This window comes from Dermacentor variabilis, unplaced genomic scaffold, assembly GCF_050947875.1.
Source record: "Dermacentor variabilis isolate Ectoservices unplaced genomic scaffold, ASM5094787v1 scaffold_13, whole genome shotgun sequence".
Classification (NCBI taxonomy): Eukaryota; Metazoa; Arthropoda; class Arachnida; order Ixodida; family Ixodidae; genus Dermacentor; species Dermacentor variabilis.
Genome location: NW_027460291.1, coordinates 18,635,969 through 18,649,351, shown reverse-complemented (window position 1 = coordinate 18,649,351; position 13,383 = coordinate 18,635,969). Strand labels below are relative to the sequence as shown.

The following is a 13,383-nucleotide window of genomic DNA, read 5'->3' as shown; positions in this document are numbered from 1 at the left end:
TAATGTGGAAAGCGTCAACAATGTTTCAAGTTGTTTGGCACTCATGTTTCGAAAGTACCTCTGTATCTACAAACAAGGGTGAGAAGCCACCTGTGTGACAGTGCGATGCTATGGACTGGACTTCTTTACTGACTCATCGTGTTCTGTTAAACATTGAGGCACCTTCCGCTATGTCTCGCATATGATTTTCCACATGTAAGTGGAACTTGATAAACATTACCCGACTTCCAGGGTACGTACTGTTATGGAAGGATAAAAGAGAAAGGAAGAAGATCACGAGACGCTGGCAGCTGCGTGTTGTTTCTGGTCAGCCATCTTAACCACATTGACTCTGCTTGTATATAGATAGTAAATACAGTCTGTCCATACTCCCAACATCCCCGTAACATATTGGTGGAGGTGTGGGGTACCACGGCTGGAAACGGAGCTCTGCCGCGGGCGTCGCATCACCGTCCCCACCGTAAATGATGGTGAGCACGCGGGATCAGCGTCGTTGCCGCCTCCATCGTCATCGTCGCCAGTTGTCCCCTTCGGTTGTGGTTGTGCAACCCAACGATCCCAAAACTTTCTGCGGGACCGATGGCGCCGACGTTGAAGAGTGGGTGGCTATGTACGAACACGAGTGTGATCAACAGATGGGACCCTACACTTATGCTAGCTAACCTGTTGTTCTACCCAAGAGGCACGGCAAAGGTGTGGTATGAAAACCACGAAGAGGAGCTAACCAGCTGGGACCAATGCAAAGAGAAGTTAACATCTTAAAGGGGCAGTGCAATAAGACGATGACAGAAGGCAGGAAACACACAGGACAGCGCTCCTGCCATGTTTCCTGCCTTCTGTCATCGTCTTATTGCGCTGCCCCTTCAAGATGTTCAACCAGTACCAACTCACCCAAATGTCGATCCTTCTAAAAGTTAAGAGTTGTTTGGCAAACCAGCTGGCCGTAAAATTGCTGCGAAGCAGGAACTGGCCTCCCGTGCCCAATTCCCCACTGAATCCTACGTCTCATACAGGCAGGATGTGCTGGTGCTTTTTAGTAAAGCTGATCACGACATGACACAAGCTGAGAAGGTAGGGCAGATGCTGAAGGGAATTTTTTCAGTTTCCCCTTTTTCAGTTTCCTCGTACAAGCCATCGTTCGCCAGGAACTTGAAAACATTGGTCTACATTCTATCTGTGCTTTTGCCAACCCTAGAGACAATGAACACCCTTCTACTGTTTTCGCTCCACCCCGACGCTTCTCTCCATGTTATCGCTACCCGGCTGAGTGGAGAACTGCGGACAACCAGCTGATATGTTTCACCTGTCGGTACATTGGTCATGTCGCCCGATACTGTTGCAACTTGTGGCCTTCAACAACTCTCACGCCGACCAACCTGAGCCGTTTTGATGGAAATGCCGCCAATATTTCACCCACCGCCAAGTCTAACAGTGCCGGCAACTCTGCTAGGAACACGTGGTACAGTTGCTCACCATCGCCGTGCGGACACCAGTCTCATTCACTGCAAACACATTGCCCATCTTCCTGTTTACCACAGCCACGTCACCTTTCGTCCCCTGTGGCTTTCGCCCGCACCCTTTCGGAAAACCAAGAAATGCAGCCCTTGGAGGTGACGCTGCATTGCCTACTACCACAGCAAATCCTCTGTCTGTGCCCGCAAAGAGAAGTGCAATCGATATTACAATAGACGGTGTACCTGTGCGAGCATTCGTAGCATGAGTTGCTTCCATCTTTATGTAAAATCAGTATTCAACATTATGCCCAATGTGGGACACTGGTTGCCATGAAGGTGTGTATACTGGAAGTCATTCTTAGTTTCTGGAACCGATTAATGTAACATGTGTGCGAACGCTTCCGGTATGATCCCCACGGAGCATTTCTTGCTCTCTACTGGCAGATTCGGATTGATCCAATTTGAGCACTTGCCCCAGGAGATTGGGGGCAGGAGAAGTGAACCAACAGAGTTGGTGCATAGTTAATCCAACTATGCACCATGGCATTCGTTCTGTCTCCTTATTTTTCATGGTTTTTATACTTTTCACTACAGTGCGTCAGATTGACCAGTAGAAAACACCATTAGTTAATTAGCACTGAAGGTTCCTGGCTAATTTTTCTCTCTCTCTGCAGGTATTGTGTCAGTTGTGATCCTGGTTGTGCTGTTGCTTCTGCTCATCTTCTTGCGAAAGCGCATCGTCATTGCCATTGCTCTAATCAAGGAAGCCAGCAGGTAAGTTGTGCCATGGATGACATTTGGTCTAAGCTCATGCAGATCTGAACCTTCTAGAGCTTTTGTCATGGTGAAAAGCAGTGCAGATTGAACACGTCACTGAACTGGGCAAGCAAATTCAGCACATTGGCAACACTGCATTGTTGTCAATTGTTCTAACATCTTTGCCAGCATGGCAAAGGAGCTTCATTATGACTCATATGTAGTACTCAAATAAGTAAGCAAAGTGGTCCAACTTGCTTATTTCTCTGGGTTGGCTAACTCGCAAAGCATTTAATCTCTATTTACATTACTCCCGAGTCCCCATTCTGTAGAAATTTTAAAGCTATATATGCGTCCCAGGTGCCATGGAAAATCTTACAAGTGCTGTCTTGAAATGTTCCTTTGGCTACTGACATCAATTTTAAAATTGTTGCCATAATCAAACTGCTAAACATTTCTGCTTGGAACTTATACAGGAGACACTATGGACTGAGCATGCACCATTAAGATTCCAGGTCTGGCCATTTCGAGCCGACAAGCACAGAGCATACAATGCATGATAAATATTGTGTCTGCAAAGTATTGCATCGCTATGCACCGTGGAAAGATCTGGAATTTCAAACCGAACGCCGTTTTCACTTCTTTTGTTTTACTTCGAACTGTAGCAAGAGAGATGTACTTCGATTTCGTCTGCTTAGCCCCACGTCATGCAAGAAGTGCACGCAGACACTAAAACTGTCATTTTCTACTGTGTTCCAGCGCATGATCATGCTCTGTGATCCGCTTGTGTCTTCCTCAGTATTCGTGTAGCACTGACTTATACTGTTAGTGAGGTGTCCTCTTGCACAGTGCGTGAAATCGTGTGCTGCGTGAAACAAGACAATCACAACAGCTTGCGTGTGATGCCTTCAGTCGAAGTGCGCCACGCCGAAAAAGATGAGAAAAAAATAAAATGAAGGTGGGGCCCGTGACGTTTGCGTCACGCGATTGTCGAGGTCCAGTATAGGAGAACGCAGGGAAGGAATTTTGCTTGCGTAGGCTAGACGGGCCAAGTAGAGAGAGTGTCTCGCTTGGCAGTGGAGCTTGCCTCCTGAAATCATGGGTTTGCGGCACAGAAATATTTCTATCTCGACTATTAATGAGCCGATTTGAAAAAAATTTTGTAGCAGAACGCTTCCTAGAGGACACGTAACAACTTCCAGCATATATCCGAAGTTTGCTGTGTGGCCTGGTGAGGAGCCATAGCACCCTTATAGGCAGCTCAATCTCCTGACATGTGGCTGTCCAACGGCCCATCGTGTGTGTGCCCTTGTTGTGATTATGACACAATTGGCAGCAATATTTATGCACTTTTTAACGAATATTTTTTTAGGCCTCTTTACAGCCGTGCTTCATCCACGTCTCGATATTCATTATTCATTTACCAATGGCAGCCTATTATCACAGCCTTGGCGCTCTTCAGCCACTTTTGGCCCTTGTGCCAACAAACTCCAATCATCATCATCATCATCATCATCCTTCTATGTATGTGCTTGTGCCTTTGTTGACGTGCCTGCTTTGCTGGCTGAAGTTTGTCAGCATCACTTTCGCTTTTCCTGCATGTAATCAAGCAGTACCCCTTGTGACGCAAATTTCATGGTCCAGCAGCAAATGTTGGTCGCCCTCCATGACGACATTTATGTCTGCGGATGCTTCGGTGCCAATGAAAATGATAACACTGGAGCAAGGTAGCATGCTGGCTTGATCTTGGAGTATCTTCAAGGCATGGTAATAGAGAATTCCATCGATGCGGTAGCACTTAATTCGTTGACAGCTTTATCGGCTTGGATTTCAATTCAATGACTGTGTTGTGTTGGCTTAGGAAGTCCATGCCGAGGATTATGTCCCATGAGCAGCACGGTAAGTCTGTTTATTGACCATAGCTCTTGCTGTGCAGATTTTAGCCAGCGCTATTAGGTGTCGTCCAGCTGTCCGTATTTGAGTGCCATCCCATGCAGTCCTGTCTTTCTTCAAATTTGTGGCAAAGGGTGCATTGATGATGGAATAGTCGGTTCCTGTGTCTACAAGGGCGGTTACTTCGTGGTCATCAAGAAGCACGTCGAGGTAGATTGTTCTTGGTCTGGTATTGCAGTTAGGTTGTGGCATCAGGTCATGGCTGCGTTGAATTCCCCTACTGTTGCTCCGTTGCGTTGTTAAGCCTTGCGTCGCCAGCATTTTCATTGCATCGAGTCTTCATCTGGTCGGTGGCATTTTACTGCTATGATGTCGAGATGGCTCTTGCAACGTCGTCGTCAGTGGTGGAGGATCTTTGGCACTTTGATGGACAGCAACCGCACCTCCATTGGTTGCTGCATTCAGTTTTCTGGATAAGGGCTGACGGACTGGCTGCATAATGGGCCAGTTAATAAAGGGAAAATTAGACATCGACCCTAACGTAGCTAAGTGCTACAAAGGAAAGCCATATGGATTCCTCGAAAGAAAAGCATTGCAGTTGAATAAAAATTTGAGGCTTTTCTTTCGAGGAACCCGTATGGGTTTCATTTGTAGCACTTAGCTACGTTTGGGTGGATGTCTCATTTTTCCTTTATTAATTACTTCTCTCTACCTTGCGGGTTTCCACAGATTACGTCAAATAATGGGCCAGTGTATGGTCGGTGCTGCGGTGACATATACAATCATGGTGACAGCGCAGGGAAAGTCTGCCTAGGTCTAAACTCAGTGGCTGCGATGTAGTCTGCAATTTCTTGTGGTTGTTCACCTTGCATCAGAAGCAATGTGTTGACGGTGAAGCCTCGTAGGCCAATATCCTTGAAATTTAAAAGTACGTTTTCAAGGCTCTCAAAGATCCTGGAATTTTTTTTCCCTTTGAATACCTGTGAATTTCTTAAATAATACAGTGCAAGGTAGATTACATGAATACTTTTTATTTGAACAACAATGTGAACCTGGTGAACTTCAATTTTAGAAACAACGCTACATTAAGAAACATAGGTCGCAGTTTTATTTGAAAGGTGAAGCATTGATTGCAATTGCAAATTGTTAGACAGCTATATGCAGTAAGGTCAATAGATTTATAAGCTTTGAAAGTTCTGTAAACATTTGCTCACCAATTAAATTAACAAGCACGATGTCAAGCGCGCACAGGCTAATATGAACACATCTCGCTTGATGACCGTAGACACTCGCTGTCAGAATGCTGCCATGATGAAAAGCAGCAGCGAGCCAATTCCCCTTCATGCAGCCTCTCGCTCCAACGCAAACTAGGCACTTGGGAACACGGCACACGAAGCCATCAGCTACCTCAGTTCAGTTAGCCTATGAACCAACCGTAGATTGCCTCCAAGTTAGGATAAGTGCGGCTGCTCTCAGCCGTGCCACACGCACCCATGGCCGGAGTAAAAGCGGAGATGCACACAAACCTGCCCATCTCCCATACCCCCTTTGCGTGCCTGAAAAGTTGGCGCGCACCCTCCCCGCCTTCCTCTCTCACGTGAGAAGCCACTGCCATACCAAACCACCATCCTTCTCGGCTCACCCTTGCATGCTTTTCCTTGCACCTACAACATACAGCATGCTACCGCAACATTGTCACTCTTGCTATTTAATGTTACGGCGCCACCAACAGGGCCGCAGAAATTTGCCTGGAGTGTCCGCGTAGTTGCTATTGCAATAAAATACGAGCAGTCATACCCACCTGCACACCCACCTCTGTGCCACACCCACCTCTGTGCCACACACTCTTTGTGGCACACCTTTGTCCCACTTTCTCATGCCTCTTTCCCATCTACTTTCCACTCCTTTCACATGGGTGCTGTCAGACTCCCAATCGGTATCGTGTTTAAGAGAGGTGGAAGAGAGACGAAAGAAACGCATGCGAGGCTGAAAATGTGGCGAAATCCTGCCGGGTGTGTGGCACAACGACGAGTGCGCTGGCTTGCTCTTTTTTTCCTCATTGGGATTTTGTGATCCTTCTTATTTTGGCACATCCACCCAGTAGACAGGGGTAATTGTTATAGCCAAGAATGGGGAGTAGGAATATTGTACAGCAGAATCTCGTTAATTCGCACTTCGAGGGGGGGACCATAAATTTATTTGAATGAAGTGTTTGAACTAAGGAGAGCCCCTTTAAACATGGCGCCCCATCAGTTGTGCAGTACAGTATGCAAAATCAAAGCTGTCCCTTGTCTCCCATTGAAAAAGTTTTATCTTCCCCCATCATCGTGCGACGATGCGTGCCAGAAGAGGCCTAGGTTCCGCGTGGTGTCAAGTGCTTTAAGATCATGCTTTGCACTGTTGTTTGCTATGGGCATGAAGGAAAATGTGTGAGGATGAGCTGAGGAGGAGGGTGGCTTAATGCCGACTGTGTCGCGTGTTGGAGACGGCGTGATCGAGCCTATGCTAGGGGGCTCTTTCCTGCTTCTTTTAAGCCAGATTGGAAAGGAGGGCGCATGCTGCTCTGCTTCCTCCGGTTTGCTCTCGCCTCTTGACGCGTCTTTTGTTGTAATTTTTATGGCACACAACATTACAGTAGCTAGCAGTGCATCGAGGCTTCACCTCTGGCTCAGTTTTGTTCGAAAAGTAGTCCATGGGAGTGGAGAATTTCGTTCGAAATTATCAATGCACCGTTTTTGGAGTTTGAATTTCCTGGAGTTTCTTTTTTGTTCTTTTTTTGTTATTCAAATAATAGGGCCTTGTATTCAAATAATAGGGCATTGCTGTATACGTCAATTCGAATAATGAGATTTTGATCGTTTGAATTGTGGCGAGGCTTGATGCGGGCGCGGAGGGGGGATGTGACGGTAAGCGACAGCGGCGTAGCTTATCGCTTCTGCCTGCGGTGGTTCAGCGCCTCCTAGTGACTGTTTGATTCCTTTGCATACGGTGTTGGCAATTATGGCATCCTTCAAGGAGAAGTACACATGGTTCAGCTTGTCCTCAGCATTCCAGTTGTCGAAGCTTGAAACCCTTTTTAATGTCTCGAGCCAGGTTTCTGCATCGTTGGATGAAGCTCCGTGGAAGATAGGTGGTTCCCTGGGTTGTTGCAGTACGATGGCTGCAGGCGATGCTCAGTCTGTGCTAGTTGACTTGGCCACGATCTTCATGGTCATCTCGGGTAGAAATCCATGCTCCAGGCCAGGTTTTGTAGCCTACGGCTTGCTCGGTGGTCCGGGATGACGCTGGTGTTGTCTTTGGGGTGTGGGTTTGATGGGGGCATCTGGTACATGATCGCAATAATACCTTCATCAGATGTCATGTTGTAGTAGCAGTAGTAGCAAAAACTGTGAATCATGAAACGATCCCTTTGTTGGGCAAACCTGTGCCCAGAAAAGCAAATTACTCTCAAAGCACAATGATAGCAGCGAGCACATTCGGCGATCTTCGAAAATTTAATCTGCAGATCGGATGCATCGGCTCTTTATACATGGCTCAAAGAACCTTCCAGCGTAATCGCTGGTGCTCTCACATAAGTTCTAGATTGTACACCAGCAATCTTGTTGCACACAGAATTCGATTACACAATGCTTGGCGACTACATAGACAACAGGTAAAACCACCGCTAACATTCAAGAAACTGCAGATACAGAAAGGCATGTCTTGCACTGAGTGATAACCTTTAACATTTGTGAGCTGGTGCAAATGCAGATAAACAAGCATGTGTGTCAGTAGCATTGTCATCCATGACGTATTCGCCAGCTCTTGCACCCACTGCCATGTTGCAACAAGCATTGTACCAGTTGAGCAACCCCTGGAGCCATTCTGCACACGGTGTGGGGGGATGCTATAGATACTGGACCCTCTCGTGTGGTCTCTGTTGTCATATTGAGCAGCACTCTCTATGTGTGCCGCTGCTATATGTGTTGGTTGTCGTATAAGAAATCTGCCATCATGATGCTTGCATTTGTTGTAGTGGTCTTTGCTAGTTGAGGCATTTACAGTACATATGAAAGAGAGGAATTTAGCCGGGACATACAGTATCCTTTGTTGTACTCAACCTTTTTGTTGTGGAGGCGTTTAACTGTATTGCAGTTTTGGCGTCTTCATTCATATCGGGCCTTTTTGTAAAATTCTCTCTGGAGCATGTCTTGCACGAGGCATCACCCTCGTGCCAAGGCTTTCCTTCAGTTTCAAGAGAGGGTGTTTCAGAGCCCCTGTTAACCCCTTGGCTTCTGCGCCCTCCGCGGCCGTTCCTGCCTGGTACTCCGCGGTGCAAATTTTCCGCCGGTAGACCGCGTGCAGCACTGTATAAAATCTCGATAAATTCCGCTAAACATGTGGGACAGCAACAAACCTTAATTTATTGGATGCGCAATTTCTCAGTGCACCAACACACTCAATATGACTTCTGTGTGGGAAATGTCTTGAAACACTCAGGCATGTGAAGTGCAACTTCACACTTTTCGCACTCCCATCTGCTCTCAGACTTTTTCCCTTGCGCTTTGCAGACAAAGCACAGCCTGGATTGATTTTGCTTCACCTTGTTTGGTGGTATCTGGCGAGGGAAATGTGCTGACTCGGCTGCATTGGTGTTGCGGCGACAAGCTGCTTTCTTTGACCATGGTACTGAGGGAGAATGGCCTCTTAGAAAATCTCTTCCGTGAGGTTTACTTTCCAGTCAGCATAATGGAGCCGCTTGCCTGTTGCTTTCATAAAAAGAACATAGCTGTTATAAACGGCTATGTCCATTATGTAGAAGATTTTTTGTAGCCCTTAGCGTATCGCCTCATGATAGGAAACAAAGCGAGTTGTTGATCCTCGCGATCAATTCCACCCATGCCTCGGTTGTAATCGAGCACAGCCTCCGGTTTCAGAACGGGCAAGTCATTCTTGCGACTCTTTTTCCCTGTGTCTATCACATTGGCTGCATTGTGGCAGGTTGAAAGCATAGTCACCGTCTTTTTATCTTGCCAAGTGAGGGCCATGATTCCGCGTGAAAAAAGAGCCTTGCATTGCCCTTTTTGCAGCTTCGCCTTCTTGAACTCGTTAGGCATGTTTTTACGGTGTAGGCGAACTGTGCCAACAGCATTCGAACCACCTTCTTTGATGAGACGGAATAGTACAGGTGAGGAATACCAATTATTCGTGTAGAATGTGTGGCCATCGAGCAGACGCTTTCCCACTAGCTCAATGACAACAGCCTCACTGCACAATAATCCAGTTGTGCAGTTGTGCATGAGTGTAAATTGAAAACTGCAGGCAGTAGCCACTCGAAGATTTGCACAGTTTATAGAATTTAATCCCGAATCTGGCTCGTTTTGAAGGGTTGAACTGCACGTAGAACAGCCGACCGCAAAACTTCACGAGGCTTTCGTCAATGGCAAGACGCTCTTCGGGACGATAGGCTGTACCTATGGATTTCAATATATGGTCTAGCACTGGCCGTATCTTGCACAGCCTATCTTCACCTTGGGGGACGGTATTGTCGCAGAAATGAAGATGTCGAGATAATGCCCAAAAATGGTGCTTTGACATCACTGAACCAAAAAACGGTGTGCTAATAACACATCTTGTTGACCAATATGACTGAATGCTGCTCTTTTTTACTTGGCTCATAAGCACACACATGGCAAAGTAAACTTTCATTTCATCTGGCATTGTATCATACCAGGTGGGATCAGGATGCAAATGCTGCTTCTCGCTTGCAAAGGCGTTTGTGTGCATAGCAACGGTGCTCCGAATCTCATCTCCGAGGAGGGCATTGAACATACCAAGAGCACTGGGACGCGCACCTATTTGCAGTTGGATGGCTCTTTTGATGCCTGGTTGACCACTCAAAGGGTGCTTGACCACATTTTCAGCACTGTCGTGTTCTTCCCATTCCCACTGTTCAAGTTTTTGCACCTTCAGAGACGGTGGAGAAGAGTCCATGGGATCTTCATCTGAACACAGATGCTCATCATCCTCACTGGCACTGTCATCACCTTGGCACTCCGCATCGTCTAGCTGAACATCCTCATCATCGCTGATGTCGCTCTCGGCCTCACTGTTGAACACAAGTTCAAGAATTTCCCCTTGTGTCAAAGAATGTTTTTTTCCGTGACGCGATGTTTTGCACGAAACTGGGACGCGAGCTTTTTGCCTTCTAAAAAACAAAAATAAACCTCAAACAGTGGACAGCTAGGTCCATCTAGTGGAAAGCTTATGAAGCAAAATGAAAACACCTTGTTTTGTGCTGCCATCTACTGAATAAAGTCATAAGCAACCATTCCCAGAGCAGCTGGCAAATCGCTGGCCATAGCGACTTTGGCCTTTTGCGTCGCAGCCGGCGATCCGCCGGCCGTAGGAGCCAATGGGTTAAGTCATAGGTGTCCTCGTCCCAAAGTTTTCCTCCATTTTCAAGGGAGGGTTTTTCAGAGCCCCTGTTAAGTCATGGCTGTCAAAAATAGTGCAACGAATGAGAAGAAAGGGAACTGAAGTGGCCTACTTTTGTTAATCATATCATAAAAAGCCAACAAACAGACATAAAGGACAACATGGGGGAAATTACTTGTACTTACTAACTAAATTGAAATGATAAATTAACGGAAATGAAAATGAGTGAAAAAACAACTGGCCACAAGTGAGAAATGGTCCCACGTCTTCGCATCACGCATAATGGGAATATGTGGGATCATTTCTCACCTGTGGCCAGTTGTTTTTTCATCCATTTTCATTTCCGTTAACGTATCATTTCTTCAATTCAATTAGTAAGCACAAAAAATAGTGCAATGTTGCTAAAATGTGGAGTTGCAGCTCTCACCTGTGCCTGTGGCCATTGGGGCTAATGCATGTCTCTTTTTCAGAGCGGTTGCCCTGATGCCCTCAGCTCTCTTCTTTCCGATCCTGCCGTACCTGCTGCACCTGCTGCTGTTCGCCTTCTGGGGCTCGGTGGCAGTGTATCCCTCTCGCATGTTGTGGCTGGTGTAGCGACTCAGTGGCATTGCTGGTACTCTAGTGTCGAGTCAACCTTTGTGCTGTGTAACTGCAGCGCACTGAATGTCTGACCCGAGTATCGCACTGCTTTAAAATAAGGCGGTGTCTTGACACCACGTTGAGGTGCACAACGTTTGGGCCTCTTCTTATTTATTTCTAGATACTGCCGCGTGAGAGAATTTTGCTGCGTGGAAGTTACATTCAATAAATATGCGAAATCATGGCACAAGAGAAACAAAGCAACCAAGTTACAGCAAAACCATAAAACTGATCATGAATTGAACTTAGCTGATGCAGTAGATACAAGCTCCAACGAAATTTATTACAATGTCACGGTGTAGTGACAGTAAAGAAGCAGAAAATGGGCAAGGCTAATGTGACAGTGGCAATTACAGTCGGTGATCATCGAATCGGCACTGAATCAGCTCTTGGCTGGCCACTATTTATAAATGACACAGAAAGTTCTCAATGACTTGCATATAGCACCGTAAGCAATGAAGATACCTCAAATAGGGCTATCACAGCGCAGGTTTAAGAACAGACTGGATGCGCACAAGGGGACAGGCAGTGCAACAACTTCTGTGTCACAACATGAAAAGATTGGGCATCATAAGCGACAACAAAGCAAGCACATGGTGCAGCAATACAAAATAATGTGAAATAAGAAATTTGTGCTCACAGCAAAACAAAAGCAGGGAAAATGCAAGGGAAATGCTGCAGCAAGATGTCATTATTTCCCAGTTTGTCAAATGGTGCCAGAAGGGGGGGGTTCTTCGGCTGCACAATATTGTGAGCCAACTATCGGCACCACAGGACATGCCTTCCAGAGGATAAGGGGCTCAGCATGTAAGCGAACATAGCTGCTCCCAGCACAGCCTGTCATGGTCAGATCTTTTGCGTCGAGTCCTAGCCGTTGTGTGACGATTTCATTCTCTACACCGTGCCTTGTCAGCCTTGGCCACTGACCCTTCCCACCTCACATGTATTTATATGAGACGTTGAAAAGGAATTTCTTTTTATCTGCTGTGTCTAACATTTCATCATAACCTGCTTTGCTCTAGCAAGGTTAAAATAGCAAGGATAGCAAGGCTTAAATCTGATAGCAAGGCTTAAACCTCTATGAAAAACAGGCGTCAGATAACTTTTTCCCCAAACACAGTAAACGTGGATTTGTAGAAGTAGCATAACATATTGTAAAGCTCTGCTCTTGCAACATTTTTTTTTGTAGTGACATATTTTCATGAGCCTCTTAACTGTTTTTTTTAAACCTTTAGCTCTAGCCCAACTCTGTAGCGGCCTATTCAAATACATGTAAAACGCTAAAACTCTTCTCTGAGATAACCCTTGGACCGATTTTAATGAAATTTCTTGCATTTGTGAGAGAAAGTTAACTTCTAGTGACTGTTGGAAGCGGAATTTCGATTTAGGGCCTGAATTTTGTTAAAAGAACTTTGAAAAATTCGAAAATATGAAAAAAAAAATAGAAGCACGAAGTTTACAAATTATTAGCTCTGCATCGAAAACAGATATCGCAGTTCTGTAAATGGCATCTATTAGATCATTCAAAGCGGACACATTCGATGTGTCAATTTATATCTTACGTGAGTTTGTTACATTGTGTACAAGGGTTTGGGAAAAGCTGTATTTCCATATTACTGACTTTTTTTAGATTCACGTGTAACATAAATTTTGTCCGCTTTATATGTACTATCAGATGCAATTCACAGAATTGTCATATCATTTTTCCTTGCTGAGTTAGAGAGTTGTGAACTTGATAGTTTCGTTTTCTGAAAATTTTTGATTTTCGCCAATTTTTAGTAAAAAATTGACAATAGCCTCATTGGTATCAAAGACACTCTGGGCCATGGCTGGGACCCACTGGCTGTCATTTCAGGTGCATTCCTTCCCCACTACTTAACTATGGATTTGCAATAAGCTTCACACTCTTAAAGAAGAGAAAAGTGGAAGACAACTTTCTGTAGATGGGAGTCAAACCTCTGCATGACGGATGCGATGCACTGCTAGTTGAGGCATGTATCTTTTTACAACAAAACTGTGCCTTGCACTGATTCCTACATACTGTACTCAATGTTTCACGTTGTCATATAAGCTGTTGCAAGGTAAAGGTCCACTCGTGTGATATGTGCGATTTATATTTGACTTTAAAAAAAATGGTTATTTGATGTAGCATGTTGACTGTATTTTGAAGTAAACATTGTTTTTGAAGAGCTAAGTGGATGATCAATATGACAAGCAACGATTC

General features: G+C 45.5%; 1 protein-coding gene across 6 annotated transcripts in view; it reads left to right on the top strand.

Moving 5' to 3' along the window:
- The window catches only part of Ctl2 (Choline transporter-like 2), a 494,927-nt gene that overhangs the window by 351,904 nt on the left and 129,640 nt on the right, over positions 1 to 13,383 (top strand). For all 6 annotated transcript variants that reach the window (XM_075677602.1, XM_075677595.1, XM_075677596.1 and 3 more), the window contains 2 exons: positions 2,129 to 2,228; positions 10,991 to 11,083. In XM_075677602.1, coding sequence (XP_075533717.1) covers positions 2,129 to 2,228; positions 10,991 to 11,083 — 193 coding nt within the window. The remainder of the gene's footprint in view (positions 1 to 2,128; positions 2,229 to 10,990; positions 11,084 to 13,383) is intronic.